This window comes from Eschrichtius robustus, chromosome 4 (genome assembly GCF_028021215.1).
Source record: "Eschrichtius robustus isolate mEscRob2 chromosome 4, mEscRob2.pri, whole genome shotgun sequence".
In the NCBI taxonomy this organism is placed as follows: Eukaryota; Metazoa; Chordata; class Mammalia; order Artiodactyla; family Eschrichtiidae; genus Eschrichtius; species Eschrichtius robustus.
In genome coordinates, this window is record NC_090827.1 from 54292045 (window position 1) to 54316116 (window position 24072).

A 24072-nucleotide genomic window follows, 5' to 3' on the forward strand; every position below is an offset into this window, starting at 1 on the left:
TTCAGGCCTGTTATCCTGCTTCCCTATAAGTACACATAACTCCTTTCTATTTCTATTATTAAGAAAATTGTTTTTACAGTTCAGTTTCTGGAAGACAATTTGCAAAAGCTGGGGAAGTGGCCACTTGCTTAATGCTTTGTTGTCTACCAGCTTATTTCATCATCTTGCTCTCCTTTGTCAATTCACTTGACTTTTGAGAGGTTTTGGTTCTGTTAATGATGACAGACCTCCCCTAATTCACCTACACCCTTGGTCTGCTCTATCACCTCCTCTGAGCCATTGGAAAAGAGGAGCGCTAACAGACCTCGGCACAGGTAGAACTTACGAATTTGTATAAAGCCTAACTACAGAGACTTCCCTGGTGGCACAGTGGTTAAGAATCCCCCTGCCAATGCAGGGGACACAGGTTCGATCCCTGGTCTGGGAAGATCCCACATGCCACGGAGCAACTAAGCCCGTGCGCCACAACTACTGAGCCTGCACTCCAGAGCCCGAGAGCCACAACTACTGAGTCCATGTGCCACAACTACTGAAGCCCATGCGCCTAGAGCCCGTGCTCTGCAACAAGAGAAGCCACCACAATGAGAAGCCCGTGCACCGCAACAAAGAGTAGCCCCCGCTCGCCACAACTAGAGAAAGCCCATGTGCAGCAACGAAGACCCAACACAGCCAAAACATAAATAAATAAAATAGATTTATTAAAAAAAAAAAAAAAAAGCCTAAGTAGAGTTCAGTCCATGGACCACAGTATCACCTGGGAACCTGTTCGAAATTCAGCATCAAGTTCCATTCCACATTATTCAGCCATAAAAAAGAATGAAATCTTGCCATTTGTGAAATGGATGGACCTAGAGGGTATTATGCTAAATGAAGTAAGTCAGGCAGAGAAAGACGAATACCATCTGATTTCACATATCTAAAAAAACAAATGAACAAACATAACAAAACAGAACAGAGTCATAGATACAGAGAAGAAATAGGTGGTTGCCAGAGGGGAGGGGGTTGGGGGATTAGTGAAATAGGTGAGGGAGATTAAGAGGTACAAACTTCCAGTTACAAAATAAATGAGGATGAAATGTATAGCATGAGGAATATAGTCAATCATATTGTAATATCTTTGTATGGTGACAGATGGTAACTAGACATACCATGGTGATCATTTTGTAATGTATAGAAATATCTAATCACTATGTTGTGCACCTGGAACTAACATAATATTGTAGGTCAATTATACTTTCATTAAAAAAAAAATGTAGACACTGGGAGGAAATGCATCAAAATGCAAACAATGGTTATCTCTGCGGGGGTGGAGATTATGGGTGATTGTTAGTTTTTACTTTATGCGTTTACGTATTTCTAGTTATCTGCAATGAACATATATTGCTTGTAAAATTAGAAAGAAAACAATAAATGTCATTAAAAATGAAAAAATAAAGTTCCATTCCAGATCTTCTGAATCCGAAACTACATTTTAGACAGATCTCTAGATGATTTGTAAACACATTCAAGTCTGAGAAGCACAGATATAAAGAGCCATTGGCAAGGGTACTCACCATGACCCACTTACTATATTTTAGGGACAAATATTCTAATCAGATTCATACTTTCAGTTAATGAGAGGTTCTTAATTATTACAAAGATTTTATTTCCAAGCACAAAAAGTTTTCCTAAGGCATAAGTGAAAAACATGCCCTCACCCCTGCCCACTACTCCCTGACAAGATTTGTTGAGATGGTGGATGAAATATTGATGGAAATATATTTATTTTTATAAAGTTTTTTCAAGGGCTAAACATTCATTAAATGTTCACAGTAGCCTTATGAGGTTGATATCCCCAAAGTACAGCTGAGGGAATATGTACCTAGACTCAGAGACATTAACTAACTTTCCATAAATCATTTAGGGAAGAGCCAGAATGCTAATCAAGACTTGCACAGTCTCCAAGCCCATCCTTATAAACACTACTCTACGAAGCCAATCCTCATTATTTAAAAATTCTGTATTTGCAAATTCTCCTACTCACTAAAATTTATTTGTAACCCCAAAATCATTACTCACTGCACTTTCCCAATTTTTTGAGGACAGGTACATACACGAGCAGAACAGCTAAGACTGTGAAAAACCAGATGCACACGTTCCCAGTATGTGATGCTTTGCCTTCTTATTTAACCTTCTCATGTTTTAAACAAGTATCCTTTTCAAGGTCTACTTAGCGCCACATTTTTCACATTGTGTGCTTTTTGTTGGTGAGTGTGCACTTTAAAATGGTCCCCAAGCAAAGTGCTGTCTGGTGTTCCTAAAGGCAAGAAAGCTGCCTTACAGAGAAAACACATGTGTTACATAAGCTTCGCTAAAGCATAAGCTATAGCGCTACTGGCAGTGAGTTCAATGTTAATGGATCAACGATATATATTAAATAAGGCAAACAGAAACACACAGAAAACAAGGTTATGTACTGATCAGTTGACAAATATGCTGTGACCAGAGGCTCACAGGAACCAAACCCTGCATTTTCCCTAGGGGCAATGATTCAGTGTTTGCTGAGATGGCGTTCACGGTAACTTCACAGAACATAACTGCCGCAACTGTTGTTACATGTACTAACTTGACATGTAATGGCAGGAAAGGCACCAAATTATAGAGCATTTTCAGAAACAAGACACCATTTTCTCCAACTCAAGAACAATAGTTGAAGGTTCTTGACAGGATAACCATAAGGACTGGTAATGGTGTTATTTCATAGCTTACAGACTAAAAACACTGTTATAATACACTGCACAAAGTCAGAAAATGAATATCACATCACACGGACAAAGATGAAGCAGTGGCTCTGTGAGGTGCACGCAAGATGATTCAAGGGGAGAAGGGAAGTGAATGCAATAACATTCATTTACGCTTATCATTTAAATCTCATCTTTAAATTCCAATTTACTTTACAACTTAATAATAGTACAGTAATATGTGTACACAATAAATTCTATTGGTAGTGCCTGCTCCAATTCTGCTGATGATGTACATGACCAAAAAATGTTGGGAGATCACCACTGTAGAGAATCAAAGTTAGCGCTTGAAAAGAAAAGAAACTCCAGAGGCACACGTCCTGCAGTGCGCTGGTGGCTTCGAGGACTCACATGCACTGGGAACCATCTATTGCTGCTCTGTCCCCAACACATTGTGATGATCCTCACAAAGACATCCCTCCAGGCATCAGTTGATTCATATGAGAAATTAATTAGCTGGTTGTGACATGGACTAGATGATCCAAGCTAGGAACCCTTCCCTCTCTAGAAATTGGACCAAAGAAAATAAGACATAATAGCAGGAAGTAAAAACATTGTTTATTGTTGCCAGGAGCCCAAAGGCTGAAGGCATGCCCTGATAGAGCAACAGCCTGTCCTCAGAGCACCCAAACTGGGAGGATTCTATGGAATCCCATAAGATATCCAGGACTGTCAGTGTCATCTTATATAGTTAAGTTGCATCATATACACATTCAACTCTAAGTGCTCAGCAAAAAAAAAGAGAGAGGGAGAGAAAGGGAAAAAAAAACATAACCAGTGCTGGCAATCTGTCTGCCATTCTACTCAATGAAGGTGTTCTGTGCCCTTGGACAGCCTCAGTTCCTCAGGGTCTCTTACAGCATGAATGGTTCATTGTGAGGCTAAAGTTTGACACAATATATTTTTCATCTACATCACCTAATCCCAAACCAACTTCCTCTGATACTCAAAGGAAGAAGCAGGGATACGTTTCAACCCTGAAGGAAAAATGGCTGCATATGACTTACTGAAAGACGGAATCAATCTCCAAAGAGAACTGACTTCCTAAGGGTAGTTCAAGGGCAATTTTTGAAAATACTCAACTTTCACAGTGTACGCTGAGTGTAGAAGCAACCCCCCCGATATAGTGAGACTCAACTATAGTTATTCTGTTCCAAGGGCTCACTCTTATACCTACCACCTAGAGGTGGTGTATATTGAAATTTGCTGCCATATACTTTTATGGTACTTCTTACTGATTAAAGTGCTCTCATACCAGCTGTGTCATTTAAAACCCCAAGGCCAGGCAAAGAAAATGGAACGAGCACTGTGGTTCCCATTTCAGAGATCGAGTGCAATAATGGAAAGAGTAAGAGTTGTTGAGTCAGACAATTTGGTTTCAAATCCCAGGCATACTGTTCAATTTTTCAGAGCCTTAGTTTCCTATCAGTAAAATGCAAACAGTGCACACACCTCACCAAGTTTTTGAGGATGAGTCAAGTATACAAGTTGCAGGTATACATTACTCAATGTTTCCTTACACCATTCCACAGGAAGGAGGGCTACAAGTTCACACACCTAATGTGACTAATAAAGCCCAAGTAGAACAAACATCTCCCAACTCCCAGCTCCATGCTCAGAGGTCCAAGAAGGATATAACTTAGCATCTCTTTAAAAGGTGTTCAAAAAGATAGAGATACTCTGCTAAAAGTTTTTCTGGTTCAAGTAAATTTGTGACATGCTAGTCTCTTGAAGGCTCACAATGCGTGTGTGTGTGCAAGTGTGTGCATGATATAAAGGCTCTGAGAAGGCGTGCAATAAAGAAACCTGGTTGAATACATATAGAACATTTCCCCAAACTGGATTTAATCATGGAAACCTTTTCTGCATAATTACTATAAACAGCCACACAAACCTAATGTTCTTCTGAACATACTTTCAGAAACACTGGTTTTGATAGTGTATAACAAACAGACGATTATATTGTAATAGATTAATATTAATAAAAATAATAACAGATTATAGAACAAGGCACAAGAAACTACCGTTTAAACAAGACCCCGAATCATTTTTTGGCAGTCTAGTGTCAAAGCCAAAAAAAAATCTATTTGGGAATTCCCTGGCGGTCCAGTGGTTAGGGCTCCACGCTTCCACTGCAGGGGCCTGGGTTCAATCCCTGGTCGGGGAACTAAGATTCCGCAAGCCACGCAGCGCGGCCAAAAGGAAAAACAAAACCAAAGAAACAAAACAAAAACAAAAAACTCTATTTAGATCATCAAGGCATTTTTATTCTCAGAAAGATCTCAGGATAAGTCTTTCATAAACAAAGATTCCAAGAAGTGGCTCATGTCATCTTACAGAAGACACAGTGGGTAAAAAAGGTGAAAGAGACACATAATGTTTTGTTACAAAATTGATTTGCATGAGGTATCTTACTCCCTAAATCAACTTTCCAAGAACGCTACATATGCCATATAACAACTACCTGTCCTGTCATTATCCCTGGTCTCCTGATAACAGTGGCAAGCAAGAGAAAGCCAGAATGGAGATAGTGACTTGTAAACTATAAACCACAAAGATGAGGAATTCTTTTTCTCTTTGAAAACCACAAGAAAGCAGTTATTATTTTTCCTACTTTGTACTTTCCCTCCTTTCTCGGTTATTACTGCACACAAGCACTTCTAGAGAATACTTTTATCTTAAACCTCTAGAAGTCAAAGAGAAGACGAGGCCAGAGGAATTCTTTAAAAAATTATATTAATATTTGATATTTACTTATCCTGGCAAGTACAATATATATAAAAAAAGGAACCTGCTCTAATGCAAAGTTTTAAGTTTGTGAACTAGGTGTAGACAAGTGTTGGTTAGCACTGACATCCTAGGAGGAAGGCTTTGCGTAAGAACTTTTAAGCTTCCATGGTTTTTTGAAGAAAATGAACGGAATCTAGACGTTTGCTAGCCTAGTCCAGTAACATACACTGTGCATTTCGGCCACTAACAGCAGGAGTGGGAAAGGGCCAAGAACAACCATTACCGCCTATCACCAGGGGTACCTGAAAAGTTATCTTCACCCTTCAGCCTTCCCATTTTACGACTAGACGCCTCAAGGACCACTAGATCGCGGCCGCCGCCTCGCCACGTCCAACCCGGCACAAGGCGGAAGCTCACCAGCTGGGCGACGGGGCGCACACCTGACCGGCGGGCGGCGCCCACAACGCTTCACCTTGCCGCGGCAGACCTGCCCTCCTCGGCCCTTCTTCACCACCACCTCCATCCCTTCCCACCTGCAAATAACCGAGGGCAGGGACGCGGGAAGGTGAAGATGGTGAGGAAAAGCATCCCCGCAATCCGCCGCAGACTACCTCCTCCCATCCCTGAGCCGCTGCAAAGCCCCACCGTTTCTCCCACGCCTCGTGTCTCTAGTGCAAGGTCTGCAATAGTTTAAAATTTTTGTTTTAAAGCACAAGTAACTTCCCCGCTCCCTTCCGCCCCTCACCTTCACGAAAGCAATCGGGGTTGTGGTACCTTCGATATCTAACAGGATCACAGTGACTTCGGCGGGCACCGAAAGCACAACCATTTCCCCACCGGCTGCTACTACGAGAATTGGCCTACTGGTAGGGAGGGCGGAGGGCGGTGCCGGCTGCGCCCAGCAACCTGCTGGGCTTCCGACAGCCCCGAAAAGAGTCCCGGAGCGCACAACCGCGCGCAGCCTGACGCGCAAGGCGGAGAGGACACGTCGGCGCCCCTGAAAATAGAGAAACCCGTAGCACAAGGACCTTGAACTCGCAAGCTGCCCGGGCCTCCAGGCCTAGACCACGTGGGCAGGGAAAGGGGGCGGTCCTCGCGAGGTTCCGATGGGGCGGGGAGAGGTAATGGCGCCGACGTCGATTGGCCGCTAGAGGGCCTCTAACCCGATCCGTCAAAATGGGCCTCTCGTGGGCGGGAACAAAGAAGCGAACGCGGGAGCCCGGTGCGCGGGCGCGCGCTCTCCGCAGACTGGTTGAGCGAGCGGGAGAGGCCCGGGGCACGTGCAGACGGGAGCCCCGCGAGTGGCGCGCCGGGGATGTGAGTGCCCCTTGCCCTCTACGGCACCTAGCCCCCTCCCCGCCCACTGCCTCCGCTTTTGCATTTTTACAGTAATCCGACCGGGCGCGCGCCCCTCCTCCCGTCAGCCAGCGAAAGAGGCCGTTTGGATCCCGGTCAGCCTGACTGCGTTGGCCCCGTTTCCGGCCGATCGGTTAGAGAGGCCCGCCGCGCCCCCTCGGCCCGCGCGCCTGTAGCGGCAGCGGAAGAGGCGCCCCCGCCGCGCAGTTTTCCGGAGGGGCCGCCGCGCGCCCGCTTCCTGTTCGGCTGCGTCCAGCCAGCTCGAGGACAAAACACGCGTGCGCGCGCCGGACGGCAGGGCGCGCTCGCCGCCTCAGCCACCCGCGCTGGGCGCAGTCCGCCTTTTTCCGGAGCAGCGCGGCCCCGGTGCTAATCGATAGCAGCAGCTCCGCACTGGGGGACCGAGGGCGGAAAAAGGCGGGGTTGACGGCTCTTTGCTGGGAGTGGGCTGGACCGGACGCCAGAGACAAAGGCTCTCAAGGCAAGAGGGGCTGTGACGCTGCTCGGGATTTTTGGCCCAGGACTTTTCGCCCCTTCGTTTTTCTCTTCTGACGCTCTTTTCCCAAGCCCGCGTCCCCTCACCCGCGACCTCGCTCCTCAGCGGAAGGGCCGCGATGGAGGTCCCGCCCCGGCTTTCCCATGTGCCGCCGCCATTGTTCCCCTCCGCTCCCGCTACTTTAGCCTCCCGCAGCCTCTCCCATTGGCGGCCGAGGGCGCCGCGGCAGCTCGCCCCGCTCCTCCCTTCGCTCGCTCCGAGCTCCGCCCGGCAGGGGACGCGCCGGGCCCAGCGCCACGTCACCGCCCAGCAGCCCTCCCGATTGGCGGGCGGGGCGGCTATAAAGGGAGGGCGCAGGCGGCGCCCGGATCTCTTCCGCCGCCATTTTAAATCCAGCTCCATACAACGTTCTGCCGCCGCTGCTTCCGCGACACGGATTGCGCGCCAGCGCCTCCCGGCCGACAACTCAGCCGCTATGGAAGATGTGAACGAGTACAGCAACATAGAGGAATTCGCAGAGGGATCCAAGATCAACGCGAGCAAGAATCAGCAGGATGACGGGTACCGCACGCTTCTCTTCTTCCCCCCCTCCCCCAGCGCGCCGCATGCGCCCCTTCGTCCCTGGGGGGCTGCGCGCTGCCCGTGTTCTTTCCCCAAGTCGATTCCCCGCGTGCCCGCTGGGCCCCAGTAGGTTGGAGGGAAGAGGAAAGTAGGAGACGGGGGGGGGGGGGGGGGGGGCGGTGACTCGAGAGGCCCGCGGAAGGTGGGGGAAGGGCAGAGGGGTTGGAGGCGGAGGGCGGCGGCGTCTGTGTCCCGAGTGCGCAGGCGCGCGTGGGGCCCGAGGGGGAGGGGCCGGCCTCGCTGTGCCCCATGCTGCAGCTGCAGCCGCCTCTTCATTGTGTCTGTGTTACGGTTCCGCGCAGTTTTCAGGGGGAGGATTTAGGGAACTCCTGGTTTGGGAACCTGTAGGCGACTGGTACCCAGATCCCCAGTACGTGTGATGATGAGTTCTTTAGGTGGAATGTTGGCTTGATAGCTGAGGAAGACGGTGAGACTAAGTTGTGTGGGATCAGTTTAGAAAGTTGGATTTTCTAGTCGGGAACAATCTTTACCATGTATTGTTAGCCTCGTTTAAACTTAGCATTGTGCAGTGAGGAGAGCAAGGTGTCCACCGTTTTGAATAAGTGAGGAACTTGGGGATTTTTGTGGTCTTTTGTTCGTGTGTGTCTAAACGGGTTAAATTATTTGTACATCAGGATGTATTTCCCTGTGCTTATTTTATAGTTTTATTCCGTAAACGTAATTTCAGAATTTTAAGTAATCGTTGTAGTTGTTGCTAACCTTAAAAAAACAACTTTTATTTCTAGTAAAATGTTTATTGGAGGCTTGAGCTGGGATACAAGCAAGAAAGATCTGACTGAATATTTGTCTCGATTTGGGGAAGTTGTAGACTGCACAATTAAAACAGATCCAGTCACTGGAAGATCAAGAGGATTTGGATTTGTGCTTTTCAAAGATGCTGCTAGTGTTGATAAGGTAGGAACATGTTTCACATTGTGGTGCTTTTGTGTGTTTCTTGCAAATTGGTATGTTGTCAGATTAAATAAATCTGTCTTCTAGGTTTTGGAAATGAAAGAACACAAGCTGGATGGCAAATTGATAGACCCTAAAAGAGCCAAAGCTTTAAAAGGGAAGGAACCCCCTAAAAAGGTTTTTGTGGGTGGATTGAGCCCAGATACTTCAGAAGAACAAATTAAAGAATATTTTGGAGCCTTTGGAGAGGTGCGCTCTGCTTTTACGTTTACGTGTATTTTCATTTGATATGTTTATATAATGTTTATCCCTGGCCCAGTTCTTACAGAGCAAACTCAATGTTGGATGAGGGTGGGATTAAATTATTGCAAGTCCCTTCTAGTCACTGTACCTTAATCAGTGCTTTCTGTGTTATAATGGAAACTAGTGTCTAATGTAATGGAAACTAGTGTTTAATGGAAACTAATTCAGCAAAAAGATGGATGCTTTGCTGTGGTTAGGGTTTGGATTTATTAACTAGTGGCATGTGTGGGGTAAGAAATGGTATTAAATAAGGTTTTACTCTCCCTTCTCAATGCTCCATAGATGAAACAAATCACTTTAGTTTGATGTGGATAATAAAGCAGTAGTTTATACAGAAGTTATTTCGTTAGAATGACATGTTGAAGCTTGAAAAGGACTTGTGGTATTCTAAAACATCTTGGTAGCTTTTTACCATTAGTGGGTGACCTTGAGTGTGTATCTTGATTTCAGATTGAAAATATTGAACTTCCCATGGATACAAAAACAAATGAAAGAAGAGGATTTTGTTTTATTACATATACAGACGAAGAGCCAGTAAAGAAATTGTTAGAAAGCAGATATCATCAAATTGGTTCTGGGAAGGTAAAGCCATTTTGATTATAGTAAATGAACAGTATGCTTTTTTCTCTCTTAAAGTGAAATTTCTCAACCTGTTTTGAGAACAGAAGAAATGGCTTGACATTAGAATATTGGTAACAATTCTGTTTGCTTTTTAAATTTTGTTTTTAGTGTGAAATCAAAGTTGCACAACCCAAAGAGGTATATAGGCAGCAACAGCAACAACAAAAAGGAGGAAGAGGTGCTGTAGCTGGTGGACGAGGTGGTACTAGGGGTCGTGGCCGAGGTGAGACTTAATTCCTGGAAAATGACTCAATGCTGTAAGCTATAAACTGCTAAATATGAATAAGCCCATAGGAAAGTAAAGCCAAATTTAAACTGTTTCAACATGGAAACTGCTCAGCTTAGTGTGGGTGGGCTTTTGTTTTTATTGGTTTCACCTCTTCAAAAAATGGCCACTCTGACAGTGTCATTGCTGATGGGAAAAAACACCATTAAACGTAATTAAGATTACATGGAACACTTTGGCGTGATAGGTTTTCTAGGGCAGGAGTCCTTGTTTTAAAGATAAACACTCTGTCTTCTCCTTTGTCCTGATTTTTCATTGAATTTAGGAAGCCTGATACTGGCACAATTGGACTTTCTGCCCCCTTTTTTATGCCAACTGTAATAATACTTTTTTGGTCAGATAGCAATATAGGTATCCATTCTGCCTTTTTAAGATTTGCAGAGTGAGGGACAGGAACGCATCATTTTATGTTAGGATTGGGGGTCAGAAGTTGTTTCCTAACAATCATTGTGCATTGTTTCAGGTCAGGGCCAAAACTGGAACCAAGGATTTAATAACTATTATGATCAAGGATATGGAAATTACAATAGTGCCTATGGTGGTGATCAAAACTATAGTGGCTATGGCGGCTATGATTATACTGGGTATAACTATGGGAACTATGGATATGGACAGGGATATACAGACTACAGTGGTAAGAATATTTAACTTAATTTCATAAACCAATGGTACTAAAATTCAGTGTTTAAAGTACAGTCCCATTCTGAGACTCTGTGTGTGTGGGTGTTTTCTATTTCTTGAACTGTTTGTGGAGTTAAATTTTTGAGACATTTAATAGTCATAGGGGCTTATACTGATATAGAGATTTCAGTCATTACAAACATTCTAGAATGTGATATGTGACTAGTTTATAATGAGTTTTTAAATATCTGGTTATTTTAATTGCCATGGAGGATTTTGCATATTTAATAGTTTTTAAATATACAGTGAAACCATTTCATTAAAAGCTAAGCATAATTTTTTGTTTTTTCAAAATAGGCCAACAGAGCACTTACGGCAAGGCATCTCGAGGGGGTGGCAATCACCAAAATAATTACCAGCCATACTAAAAGGGGACGTTGGAGAAAACAGGTGTGTATAAGAGTTCAAGACACCAGTGGAAATTCTAATTTAATTTAAAGATCAATAGACAAATGAAAAATAAGTGAAAACAAAATATCATGTAGCCTGTTTTTACTAAATTGTTAACTTTTTACTTGCTTTATGAACCTGTTTTGCCTAAAGTGTCTATAGATCTTTAACTTTAAAGTTTTATCTCACTTTCTTTAGTATTACAGAAAAACTTAAGAGTTTTTCTGTTTGCTTTGTGTACCAGGTGGTCTAGAGGAATAATTAAACTTTTTTAGAACTATTAACAGGTAAAGTACTGAAATGGGTACAACTTAAGGAAAACAGGAATGTTGTCTTCTAACTCTGACATTATACCTTGTTTGTACCCGCCAGCGGGAACTTCATTGCAGGCCGTGTGTCACCCTGACCACGTCTATCTCTGGGGGTCGCACGTTGCGGGCAGAGCGCAAGGCATACACCAGAAAACGCTGTCCTGTGGTATGGTCTCTTCCAACTTCATGTACCAGCGTAAAGATTAAAGTGGAAAACTTCAGACTTTGGCTTCTTTTTTAATCTTTTTGAAGATTAAGTGTCTAAACTTAACTTAAATGGTTTTTTACAGGAGTTAAAGTACATAAATGCCTTTTTACAGCTTAATCATTTTGGTCTTCTGTTTAGTGTTGTATTTCAATTGTGGAGCCTCATTTTAAGTGTTCATTCTTTAAGATTTAATGCTTGCTTTTTCTTTTTATAGCTAATAGTGAAATCTACAAACCAAAACAAGAACTTTAAAATCTGGGATATAAATTAAAGATCATATGCACACAGAAATTTGTTTTCTTGCAATACAAGCCTATTAGAAATTCATGTTTGTAATAGCATTTTACGTGGCTTACTAGAGATGTTTCTAGTAGACCTTGAACCTAGCACAGTTCAACCTGTGAATATGGGAAGACTGCATTCCCAGATTTTCTAAGTAAATTTTACTTTAATATCATTTGGGAACTCCAGGGTGAATTTATTAATTACCCAAACTGCGTTTTGCCAATGAATTTGCATGTGATCTTTAATTATTGAAGAAAAGAATAAAGTGAGAACTTAAAACAGTTCATGAAAGTGGACCTTTGAAAGCTTGCCAGAGTTTCACAAATCTAATTGCCATTTTGTTTTTGTTTTTAGGAAGAGATTGCTAAAGTAACCCATCTTGCAGGACGACAGTGAAGATTGGTCTTCTGTTGATCTAAGATGATTATTTTGTAAAAGACTTTCTAGTGTACAAGACACAACTGTGTCCAACTGTATATAGCCGCCAATTAGTTTTTGTTTTTACTTTGTCTTTTGCTATCTGTGTTATGACTCGACGTGGATTTGTGTTTATACAAATTTTATTTGTATGATTTCATGTTAAACCTCAAATAAATGCTTCCTTATGTGATTGTTTTTCTGCGTCAGGTACTAAATAGCTCTGTAAAAGTGTAATTTTAAATAAGCAATAATTAAGGCACAGTTTATTTTGTAGGGAGTGTTGATCCATAGGGAGAAACTGGTCCTTTACGAATAGCCAGCTACAGTGTCTACTCTGTTCTCTTTTTGTCAGATGTATTCTATGTTCTAAGGCTTCATTTCCCTGTTAACTGAGGCTTCCACATACCTTTAAGTAATGTTGTTTTCTCTCTATTTCTGGAGACTTTGTCATGAAAGTTTCTGTGGCGTAGTTATAGTGTTGTGATGAGTGGAAGCTTTCTAGTAGACCGTAAGTCTTCTGGTTATATTTTGAAAAGTAACTTTTTAATGGCACAAAGCATGCTGGTAGCTCCTTTTATGAATAGAAAATATTTTGCTTTGTTCTTGTCTCTGGAAAGGCATTTGTTATGACTTGCTGTATTCAGTGGTCTGCTAGAAAAGAGCTTTGGCTAATCATAATACCATAACTTTGTTTTCTTGATTAAACTGTCTAAATATACCCAGGGGAAAAACACTTGAACTGTGTTATAGGAGCCACAGTTTAAGAATATCAGATGTAGTTACATTTAACACAAGGATTTTGGCAAATAGGTATGAAGTTACTAAAGTTTGAACAAAAGTTAGATTAAAATATTCGACGTAGTGGATGAGTAAATTAATTGTATACTATTCTGTTGGTATTATGTCACAGCAAGCACCAAACTGAACAAAATGTTTTCTGTTGGGGCATTTTTAGGAAGCTGTATTGGGTGTTAACTGTTACGTGGTGTGAGTTCTTAGAAAAAATCATGGTAGTAAGTTTCATCATTTTTAGCGCAGTTAGTGCATGAGCTGAATAGTTAAGCATATCCATGTTCAAACGTAAAAGGAATAGTGGGGAAAGGTATCCCTTAAATCTTATGTAAATGCAAATCAAAGTGTGACCAAGTCATGTCATTACAACAGATCTGGTGCATTAAAAAAAAAACAGCTTTAGCTCTAGATTTTGGAGGATGTCCTGGGTAAATTCAAGTTTTGAATTTTACATTCAGTGTAGTTATTGAATTTAAGGTTTTTGTTTTTGTTTCTGTGGTTCCATGTTAGCCATTAGGATTGGCATACATGTTCACATGTGGAATAGTTGACCTCACCTTCAACCAAGTGTAAATTTTTTTATGCTAATGAACCTGCCTTGTTTTATTTGGTGCCTGCAACTTTCTTTGTTCCGATGATGTTTGTACTTGCTGGGCTATCAAGTTACAATGCTTTTGGCTTTTTGCTCCTGTTTTGCTATTTGACCTTACACCTAGGCCAAGTACCAATGTTGGCTATTGCAAGGGATTGTTTGATTCTTTCAACATGCAACCTTAGGGAACAGAAAGGAGATTTTCATTTTAAGTTATGTTGTCAAAGTCAGGTGCAGTGTCTTTAGGGCAGTGAATCCTGTAAGTTCAAATTTATGATTAGGTGACAAGTTGACATTGAGATTGTCCTTTCCCTGATCAAAAATGAATAAAGGCTTTTTAAACAAAATCCAAACTCTTCAGTCAAGTCTTGATATATATGACTTTGAAGAAATACACTACATCTAGAGATTATTGTCTGAGATCTTTTAGAAAAACTGAAGTACTTAACAACAAACATAATTAACCTGTATATTAAATATGCTTCCTGTGTTGTTTTGAGCAAGTTCTATGTGTTGCTACTTACCTTGAAAGAAACCTAATTAGCAGTTTTGTTGATTAACACGTTAGTATTCTGTAGTCTGATGGCTGCATTTACAAGATTAGGGATTAAAAGTTAAAATGTCATTGGGATACTAACATGGATAAGCAGAGCATTTATTTCATTCTCTTCCATGCATCTTTTTCATAATGGTGACAATAACTGGACCCTTTTGCTAATCTTATAAATTTCAATACAAAGAAACCTGAGAAATTAATTGCTATAGGTTGCAAGTATTTGATAGGATGTCCACCACAGGATACTACGTTTCACTGATTAAAAAGGTGATTCAAGGACACTGCAATTATAACTGAATTTTTAAATGTCATTTTATATAAACTGCAATTTTTAGTTACAGATGTTGTGTGTATGTGCATTTCTACCATTTGAATTGCTCCTAGTGTTAAGCGAAGTCAGGAAATGTCATTCTGAAAAAATCTCTCAAAGTTTCCAATTTAATAGAATTGCTATCTACTGTGGTCTCAACTTTCTGAGCAAAAGCAATACAACTTTGTTTTCATGTAAAGTCGTTCAAAAGTGTATTGCCAGAAAAATGTGGGCTGTTCTTTAGGATTGGTTGAGGTTTTATATTTTTCTTTGTCTTGAAATAGTCAGATGTGGGATTTCAGTGAGTTTTGGTTGAATAGAAAAAAGTTGAAACTTTGACTTAACAACTGTGTTTTATAAACTGTAGGAAAGAATACAGTGGTATTCTGTGGATTAGAGGGTAATGCTGAACATCCTAAAGATTGTTACTTTAAGTGGCAGTTTAATTCCTGACCTTATTCTTTGGTCTACTCATACAAGAGGAGTACCCCCATTTGAGGAGGTATATCATGATCTCAGTGTGGTTGGGGAAGGGCTATTCAACAGTCTCTGATTTGTTAAAATTAAAAATTTCAAATAACAGAATGCTTAAGATTTTGGTTTATCAAAGACCAGCATGTGTTATAAATATGTGAGAAGCAGTGTACTGCAGACAGGTTTTCTCATACTGTTCCAATGGTTATCTCCTTTTGAGAATCTGAGTTTTCTTTAGACAAAAAAATTCATGTCTATACATAAACGTAGTCTCAAGGAAGTGATAAACTACTTTGAAAGCTATCTAGTTTAAAGGACTCGAAGTTGGCTTTTATGGTGAAAGATTGATTAGAATTCATTCCTTTAGGCCACACCATGCAGTTTGCGGGGGTCTTAGTTCCCCCACCAAGAATCAAACCCGGCCCCCTGGCAGTAAAAAGCACCAAGTCCTAACCACTGGACTGTCAGGGAATTTCCAAAATTTATTGAATTTGCTTTCATTGATGCGGTTACCCAAAGGGAGTTTTCTTCAAATGTTCTCAAATTTGTGTGCTGGCTGGTGAACACTTACATAGGGTGATTGTTTTATTGATGAGACAGGAAGGGCCAACCCCATAAAAGGACTTATGGAAAACCATAATTAATCCCCTGATATTTCAAGTCGAGGAAGTTTGCTAATTGGAAGTAACATTACGTTTTGGAGTCTATCTAGCATCTCTGAGGACTAGATTCAGTGTTTACCACTTCTGGGAGGGATCTCTAAGCATTAAGATTGGTCAGCAGTCTTTAATTTGTGAGTGCTGAAGTCTTTTGTAGGAAAGTAGCATTTTATTACAATTCATTCATTCTTGGGACTTCGCTGGTGGTGCAGTGGTTAAGACTGCGAGCTCCCAATGCAGGGTGCCCGGGTTTGATCCCTAGTCAGGGAACTAGATCCCACATGCCTGCTGCAACTAAGGAGCCCGCCTGCCGCAGCTAAGACCCAGTGCAACCAAATAAGTAAGTATTAAAAAACAAAAAACAATTGATTCATTCTTTTTCCTCTGATGAAACTGGAGCCTAGATAATCTGGAGCAACTACTCATTCCCATGAGAGAGCCTTTCTATGGTATTTATTTTATTTATTTGGCTGTGCCGGGTCTTAGTTGCAGCATGCGGGATCTTCGTTGCAGCATATGGGTTTCTTTGTTTTAGTTGTGGCTTGCAGGGTCTTTTAGTTGCAGCATGTGAGATCTAGTTCCCTGACCCCGGATCGAACCCGGGCCCCCTGCATTGGGAGCGTGGAGTCTCAGCCACTGGACCACCAGGGAATTCCCTGTCCTATGGAATTGGGTGATTACTTTGGTTACCCTTGAACCATGAGACATATGGGACATAAAAGTTCTTTAGACCACCATACAGGCAGAGGGGTGAAGGGAGGGTGTGACAGTGGGGACTAAAATATTTTAGGGTACTTCCAGTATTTTTCATTACCAGGAAACCCTTTAAGTATTTTCTCCCCATAAACTGTATGTTTTGAATGGCTGTACACATTACATATATTGCTCTCATTATGTAGTGACATTTCTATTAATCAAAGGCATATACCTGTCAATCAGGACGTCTACAGTGATAATCAGCATTGTACCATCAACTTAATGATGCCAGCTAAAATCTAAGAATATTTTCATTAGCTTGTACAGATTTTTTTTAATGTGTGATTTCTATATGACTTAAAATACAGAAAGTCCAAGAATTTTTATTACCTCTTCCTAGGAGTTTAGAACTATACCTAGCACATCATTTGGAGATAAGGAAAAACAAAAGGCATTTTTGAGTGTGTGTTACTTTCATAATCTGGAAAAAAAGTGATTTTTAAAATATTTTTATGGATATAATTTTTTAATTATGCATTTGAATGACTTCATCAGAAATAAAGAGCCCCAAATTACACCTTTGATCTCATTTAAAATATGTCTATTTTTTCATGTATTTATTCGTTAGTTACAATCCATGTAAAAATAGGACTTAGAGCCTGTCATAACTAAGAATAACTCCACTTTGACCTATCGTCGCCTCTCACCCAGCTTGTGGGATCTTAATTCCCCGACCACCAGGGATTGAACCAGGGCCCTCTGCAGTGAAAGCAAGGAGTCCTAACTACTGGACCGCCAGGAAATTCTCTTCCCTTTTTCCTTTAATTAAAGTTATTTTAATTGCTATTAACATGCTTTAGAACACCAAGATATAGACATAGCAAAAGGGTTTTTATTTTCCCTTGATTCTCCATCCAAGATAATAACATTCAGACATAACATTCCATTACCAATTCACTGATGGTGGAGTTTGGTGTTTTTGTTTGTTTATAGGTTTGTTTTTCCCATATATCCCAGACCCCAGGAGAGCAGGGTCTTGGTGTTGGTGGCAGGTACAGGGATTTTTCACCAACCCAAAGCCAAGATTCATGGTACTACCATGGTAGGGTTTTGGTTTTGTATTTCTTTAACTTGAATCTTTTAAAATTCTCCTGGTGTTAAATATTTGCCACTTGGTGAAATGAAATCATTCTTCTCTTACTTCATTAAAGACCAAGGAGCAAATTTCTCTCTCTGCCTTTAATAGAAAAAATCAAGCAGACACTCTTAACCAGGAAATATACAGGCATTAACTACTGTTCTCTTGACAATTCTCCTGGGAAAGGTATGCGGTCTTTTTTTTTTTTTTTTATAAGATATTTTTTATTTTTTTAATTTTCATTTATTTATTTATGGCTGTGTTGGGTCTTCGTTTCTCTGCGAGGGCTTTCTCTAGTTGTGGCAAGCGGGGGCCACTCTTCATCGCGGTGCGCGGGCCTCTTACTATCGCGGCCTCTCTTGTTGCGGAGCACAGGCTCCAGACGTGCAGGCTCAGTAATTATGGCTCACGGGCCCAGCCGCTCCGCAGCCTGTGGGATCCTCCCAGACCAGGGTTCGAACCCGTGTCCCCTGCATTGGCAGGCGGATTCTCAACCACTGCGCCACCAGGGAAGCCCGGTATGCAGACTCTTAGTATAACTTGATTAAGAACAACGGTCACAGTTTATTAACTCTCATTTATTGCATAAGAAAGGAAAAACATTACATGAAGATGTCAATGGTTCTCAGAATTACTCCATAAGTCACTGCTAAGATCATGCCCTGTTGTTTAAATTTGCATTACATATTTACATTTCCATGCATTAGTGCAGTCCTACATATAGTGTAAGAGTATTCAGGTGTATGTATATACCTAATAAGAAAAGGCATACAGGCATACTTTAAAAATATTGCAGGTAAAGTTGCAGACCATCGCAATAAAGCAATAAGGTGAGTCACACAAATTTTTTTTGTTTCCCGGTACATATAGGTTATGCTTACACTATACTGTAGTCTATTAAGTATGCAATAGCATTATGTCTAAAAAAAATGTATACACCTTAATTAAAAAATAGTTTATTGCTAAATAATGCTAAGCATCACCTGAGCCTTCAGTGAGCCATAATCTTTTTGCCGGCGGAGGTCTTGCCCTGATGTTGGTGCTGCTGACTGATCAGGGTGGTGGTTGCTGAAGGTGGGGTGGCTGAGGCAGTCTCTTGAATAAGACAGCAAGGAGGTCTGCCACATCGATTGTCTCTTCTTTCATGAAGGATTTCTCTGTAGCACGCAAGGCTGTTTGATAGCACTTTACCCTGCTCAGCAGAACTTCTTTCAGAATTGGAGTCAACCCTCTCAAACTCTGCAACTGCTTTACCAACTATGTTTATGCAATATTCTAAATTCTTGACACAACTAGGGCACCTCCCAGGTTCTGGTGGGGGACCTCGGACACCTAAACGGACAGGAAAATACCCACACAACCAGGTAGGACATGGCAGGGAAGGAGGGGGGAGAGAAAGAGGAGGCGGCAGGGGACCGGCACCTGTGAGGGGCGGCTGGGGGAGGAGAGGGGTTCCATGCCAAGAGGGGGAGCCCACCCATGGTGCAGGGATCAGTGGGGACAGAGAGAGACCGGGGGATTGGGGGATCAGAGGGGAACACAGCTAGCATCTCCCCTGACTGCTCGGGCCCGGCAAGCATGCTGGGGTCCCAGGCCTCTACCTCCGCTCTCCGGGGCCCCCACTGTCTAGGCTGAGCCTAAGCCACGACCCCAACCCCACAAGGCCTTTCCTGGCCACGAGGGTCCTGAGCCTAGGCCCCGCCCTCCTGCCTAAGACCCACCCCCAAGGCTTCTTCTGGCCTTTTTTTTTTTTTTTTTGCTGTTGTGGTTCTGTTTTGCCTTGTTGTCATTTCATTTGTATTTTTATTTTTTCTAATATATTTTTTATTTTTCTAATTTTATTTTTTATTCTTTGTTATTGTTCTGCTCTCTTTTTCTTTTTTCCACGCCACATGGCTTGCAGAACCGTGGTTCCCAGGCTGGGGGTCAGGCCTGAGCTCCTGTGGTGGGAGCACTGAGTCCAAACCACTGGACTAACAGAACCTCAGACCCCAGGGAATATCAAATGGCGCGAGGTCTCCCAAGGTCCTCATCTCAGCACCAAGACCCAGCTCTACCCAAGTGCCTGTAAACTCCAGTACTGGACGCCTCAGGCCAAACAGCCAGTAAGACAGGAACACAGCCTCACCCATCAAAACAAATGAGATGACAAAAAAATATGTTACAGATGGAAGAGCAAGGTAAAAACCTGCAAGACCAAATAAATGAGGAGGAAATAGGAAACCTACCTAAAAAAGAATTCAGAGTAAGGATAGTAAAGATGATCCAAAATCTCGGAAATAGAATGGAGGCAAGGATTGAGAAAATACAAGAAATGTTTAACAAAGACCTAGAAGAACTAAAGAACAAACAGTGATGAACAAAACAATAACTGAAATGAAAAATACACTAGAAAGAATCAATAGCAGAATAACTGAGGCCGAAGAATAGTTAAGTGAGCTGGAAGATAGAATGGTGGGAATAACTGCCGAGAAGAATAAAGAAGACAGAACAAAAAGAAGTGAGGACAGGCTCAGAGATTTCTGGGACAACATTAAACACACCAACATTCAAAGTATAGGGGTCCCAGAAGAAGAAGAGAAAGAGAAAAGGTCTGAGAAAATATTTGAAGAGATTATAGTTGGGAACTTCCCTAACATGGGAAAGGAAATAGCCACCCAAGTCCAGGAAGTGCAGAGGGTCCCAGGCAGGATAAACCCAAGGAGAAACACACCAAGACACATATTAATCAAACTAACAAAAATTAAATATAAAGAAAAAATGTTAAAAGCAGCAAGGGAAAAGCAACAAATAACATACAAGAGAATCCCCATAAGGTTAACAGCTGATTTTTCAGCAGAAACTCTGCAGGCCAGAAGGGAATGGCACAGTATATTTAAAGTGATGAAAGGGAAAAACCTACAACCAAGATTACTCTACCCAGCAAGGATCTCATTCAGATTCAACAGAGAAATCAAAAGCTTTACTGACAAGCAAAAGCTAAGAGAATTCAGCTCCACCAAACCAGCTTTACAGCAAATGCTAAATGAACTTCTCTAGGCGGGAAACACAAGAGAGGAAAAAGACCCACAAAAACAAACCCAAAACAATTGAGAAAATGGTAATAGGAACATACATATTGATAATTACCTTGAATGTAAATGGATTAAATGCTCCAACCAAAAGACTGGATAAATGGATACAAAAGCAAGACCCATATATGTGCTGTCCACAAGAGACCCACTTCAGACCTAGGGACACATACAGACTGAAAGTGAGTGGATGGGAAAAGATATACCATGCAAATGGAAATCAAAAGAAAGCTGGAGTAGCAATACTCATATCAGATAAAATAAACTTTAAAATAAAGACTTATAAGAGATAAGGAAGGACACTACATAATGATCAAGGGATCAATCCAAGAAGAAGATACAACAGGAGCACCTCAGTACATCAAGCAAATGCTAACAGCCATAAAAGGGGAAATCGACAGTAACACAATAATAGTGGGGGGACTTTAACACCCCACTTACACCAATGGACAGATCATCCAGACAGAAAATAAGTAAAGAAACACAAGCTTTAAATGACACAATAAACCAGATAGATTTAATTGATATTCATAAGACGTTCTGCCCAAAAGCAGCAGAATACATTTTCTTCTCAAGTGCACACAGAGCATTCTCCAGGATAAATCACATCTTGGGTCACAAATCAAGCCTCAGAAAATTTTTAAAAATTGAAATTGTATCCAGCATATTTTCCAACCACAATGCTATGAGATTAGAAATCAATTACAGGAAAAAAAACACAAACACATGGAGGCTAAACAATATGATACTAAATAACCAAGAGATCACTGAAGAAGTCAAAGAGGAAATTTTAAAAATACATAGAAACAAATAACAACAAAAACATGACAACCCCAAACCTATGGGATGTAGCAAAAGCAGTTCTAAGAGGGAAGTTTATAGCAATTCTATCTCCCCTCAAGAAACAAGAAAAATCTCAAATGAACAATTTAACCTTACACCTAAAGCAACTAGAGAAAGAAGAACAAAAAACAAAAAAGTTAGTAGAAGGAAAGAAATCATAAAGATGAGAGCAGAAATAAATGAAATAGAAATGAAGAAAACAATAGCAAAGATTAATAAAACTAAAAGTTGGTTCTTTGAGAAGATAAACAAAATTGATACACCTTTAGCCAGACTCATCAAGAAAAAAGGGAGAGGATTCAAATCAATAGAATTATAAATGAAAAAGGAGAAATTACAATGACATTGCAGCAATATAAAGGATCATAAGAGACTACTACAAGCAATCATATGCCAATAAAATAGACAACCTGGAAGAAATGGACAGATTCTTAGAAAGGTACAACTTTCCAAGACTGAATGAGGAAGAATTAGAAAATATAAACAGACCAATCACAAGTAATATGAAAAGATGCTTAACATCACTAATTACTAGAGAAATGCAAATCAAGACTACACTGAAGTATCACCTCACACCAGTCAGAATGGCCATCAACAAAAAAATCTACAAACAATAAATGCTGGAGAGGGTATGGAGAAAAGGGAACCCTCTTGCACTGTTGGTGGGAATGTGAATTGATACAGCCACTATGGAGAAGAGTATGGAGGTTCCTTAAAAAACTAAAAATAGAACTACCATATGACCCAGCAGTCCCACTACTGGGCATATACCCTAAGAAAACCATAATTCAAAAAGACATGTGTACCCCAGTGTTCATTGCAGCACTATTTACAATACCCAGGACATGGAAACAACCTAAATGTCCATCTACAGATGAATGGATAAAGAAGATGTGGTACACATATACAGTGGAATATTGCTCAGCCATAAAAAGGAACAAAACTGGGATTAACATTTATACACTGCCATGTTAAAATAGCTAGCTAGTGGGAACCTGCTGTATAGCACAGGGAGCTCAGCTCGGTGCTCTGTGATGACCTAGATGTGTGGGATGGAGGGTGGGGGTGGGAGGGAGGTCCAAGAGGGAGGGGATATATTTATACATATAGCTGATTCACTTCATTGTACAGCAGAAACTAACACAACATTGTAAAGCAACTATACTCCAATAAAAAATAATAATAATAAAATTTTAAAAATAAATTCTTTGTTGTCATTTCGGCAATCTTCACAGAATCTTCAACAGGAGTAGGTTCCATCTCAAGAAACCACTTTCTTTGCTCATCCATAAGAAGCAATTCCTCATCCATTAAAGTTTTATCATGAGATTGCAGCAATTCAGACACACAGAAACAAATAACAGACTTCACTTCTAATTCTAAATCTCTTGTCATTTCCACCACATCTCCCAACTGAAGTCTTGAACCCCTCAAAGTCATCCATGAGAGTTGGAATCAACTTCTTCCAAACTGGTATTTGATATTTTGACCTCTTCTCACAAATCACAAATGTTCCTAATGGCATCTAGAATGGTGGATCCTTTCCAGAAGGTTTTCAATTGACTTTGCCCAGATGCATCAAAGGAATCACAATGTATGGCAGCTATAGCCTTACGAAATGTATTTCTTTGATAAGACTTGACAGTCAGAATTATTCCTTGATCCATGGGCTGCAGAATGGGCATTGTGTTAGCAGGCATGAAAATAACATAAATCTCATTGTATATCTCCATCAGAGCTCTTGGGTGGCCAGGCACATTTTCAATGAGCAGTAATATTTTGAAAGGAATCTTTTTTTCTGAGGAGTAGTTCTCAAAGTGGGCTTAAAATATTCAGCAAACCATGTTGTAAACAGATGTGCTGTCATCCAGGCTTTGTGCCACTTATAGAGCACAAGTGGAGTAGATTTAGCATAATTTTTAAGGGCCCTAGAATTTTTGGAATGGGAAATGAGCACTGGCTTCAACTTCAAGTCACCAGCTGCATTAGCCCCTAACAAGAGAGTCAGCCTGTCCTTTGTAGCTTTGAATCCAGGCATTAACTTCTCTCTAGTTATGAAAGCCTAGATGGCATCTTCCAATAGAAGGCTGTTTCATCCACACTGAAAATCTGTTGTTTACTGTAGCCACCTTCATTAATTACCTTAGCTAGATCTTCTGGATAACTTGCTGCAGCTTCTACATCAGCACTTGCTGCTTCACCTTGCACTTTTATGTTTTGGAGAGGGCTTCTTTTCTTAAACCTCAAGAACCAGCCTCTGCTAGCTTCAAACTTTTCTGCTGTGGCTTCCTCACCTCTCTCAGCCTTCATAGAATTGAAGGAAGTTAGGGCCTTGCTCTGGATTAGGCTTTGGCTTGAGAGAATGTTGTGGCTGGTTTGATCATCTATCCAGACCACTAAAACTTTCTCCATATCAGCAAAAAGGCTGTTTCACTTTATCATTCATATGTTCACTGGAGGAGCACTTTTAATTTCCTTCAAGAACTTTTCTGTTGCATTCACAACTTGGCTAACTATCTGGTGCAAGAGGCCCAGCTTTCA

General features: G+C 41.2%; 2 protein-coding genes across 8 annotated transcripts in view; one reads left to right on the forward strand and one right to left on the reverse strand.

Moving 5' to 3' along the window:
- Positions 1–6590, reverse strand: part of ENOPH1 (enolase-phosphatase 1) — a 35432-nt gene extending 28842 nt beyond the window's left edge. Inside the window, exon 1 of the mRNA XM_068542774.1 lies at positions 6256–6590. Within this exon, the coding sequence (XP_068398875.1) occupies positions 6256–6339 (84 nt within the window). The 5' untranslated portion in view covers positions 6340–6590. The remainder of the gene's footprint in view (positions 1–6255) is intronic.
- Positions 6591–6743: 153 nt separating this feature from the next.
- HNRNPDL (heterogeneous nuclear ribonucleoprotein D like) lies at positions 6744–14131 on the forward strand. 7 transcript variants are annotated; one of them, XR_011073908.1, is made up of 9 exons: positions 6749–7923; positions 8730–8898; positions 8983–9144; positions 9649–9780; positions 9928–10042; positions 10569–10739; positions 11084–11176; positions 11549–11653; positions 12335–14131. XR_011073908.1 is itself a non-coding variant. In XM_068542769.1 (8 exons), the coding sequence occupies exons 1-8, from the start codon at positions 7481–7483 to the stop codon at positions 12374–12376; spliced, it is 1317 nt and encodes a 438-aa protein (XP_068398870.1). In that variant the 5' UTR covers positions 6745–7480; the 3' UTR covers positions 12377–14131. The 7 variants fall into 7 exon arrangements, 5 of the variants coding, with proteins under 5 accessions (XP_068398869.1, XP_068398870.1, XP_068398874.1 ...); XR_011073909.1 differs by lacking the exon at positions 10569–10739 and having other exon boundaries at positions 6745–7923; XM_068542769.1 differs by lacking the exon at positions 9928–10042 and having other exon boundaries at positions 6745–7923.
- Positions 14132–24072: the final 9941 nt, after the last annotated feature.

Bases quoted from the DNA above. Each gene is read 5' to 3' on its own strand.
- HNRNPDL (XM_068542768.1), top strand. From the start codon at position 7,481: ATGGAGGTCCCGCCCCGGCTTTCCCATGTGCCGCCGCCATTGTTCCCC. The intron at 8,899-8,982 runs GTAGGAACATGT...TCTGTCTTCTAG, and splicing joins ATGCTGCTAGTGTTGATAAG to GTTTTGGAAATGAAAGAACA. The intron at 9,145-9,648 runs GTGCGCTCTGCT...TCTTGATTTCAG, and splicing joins ATTTTGGAGCCTTTGGAGAG to ATTGAAAATATTGAACTTCC.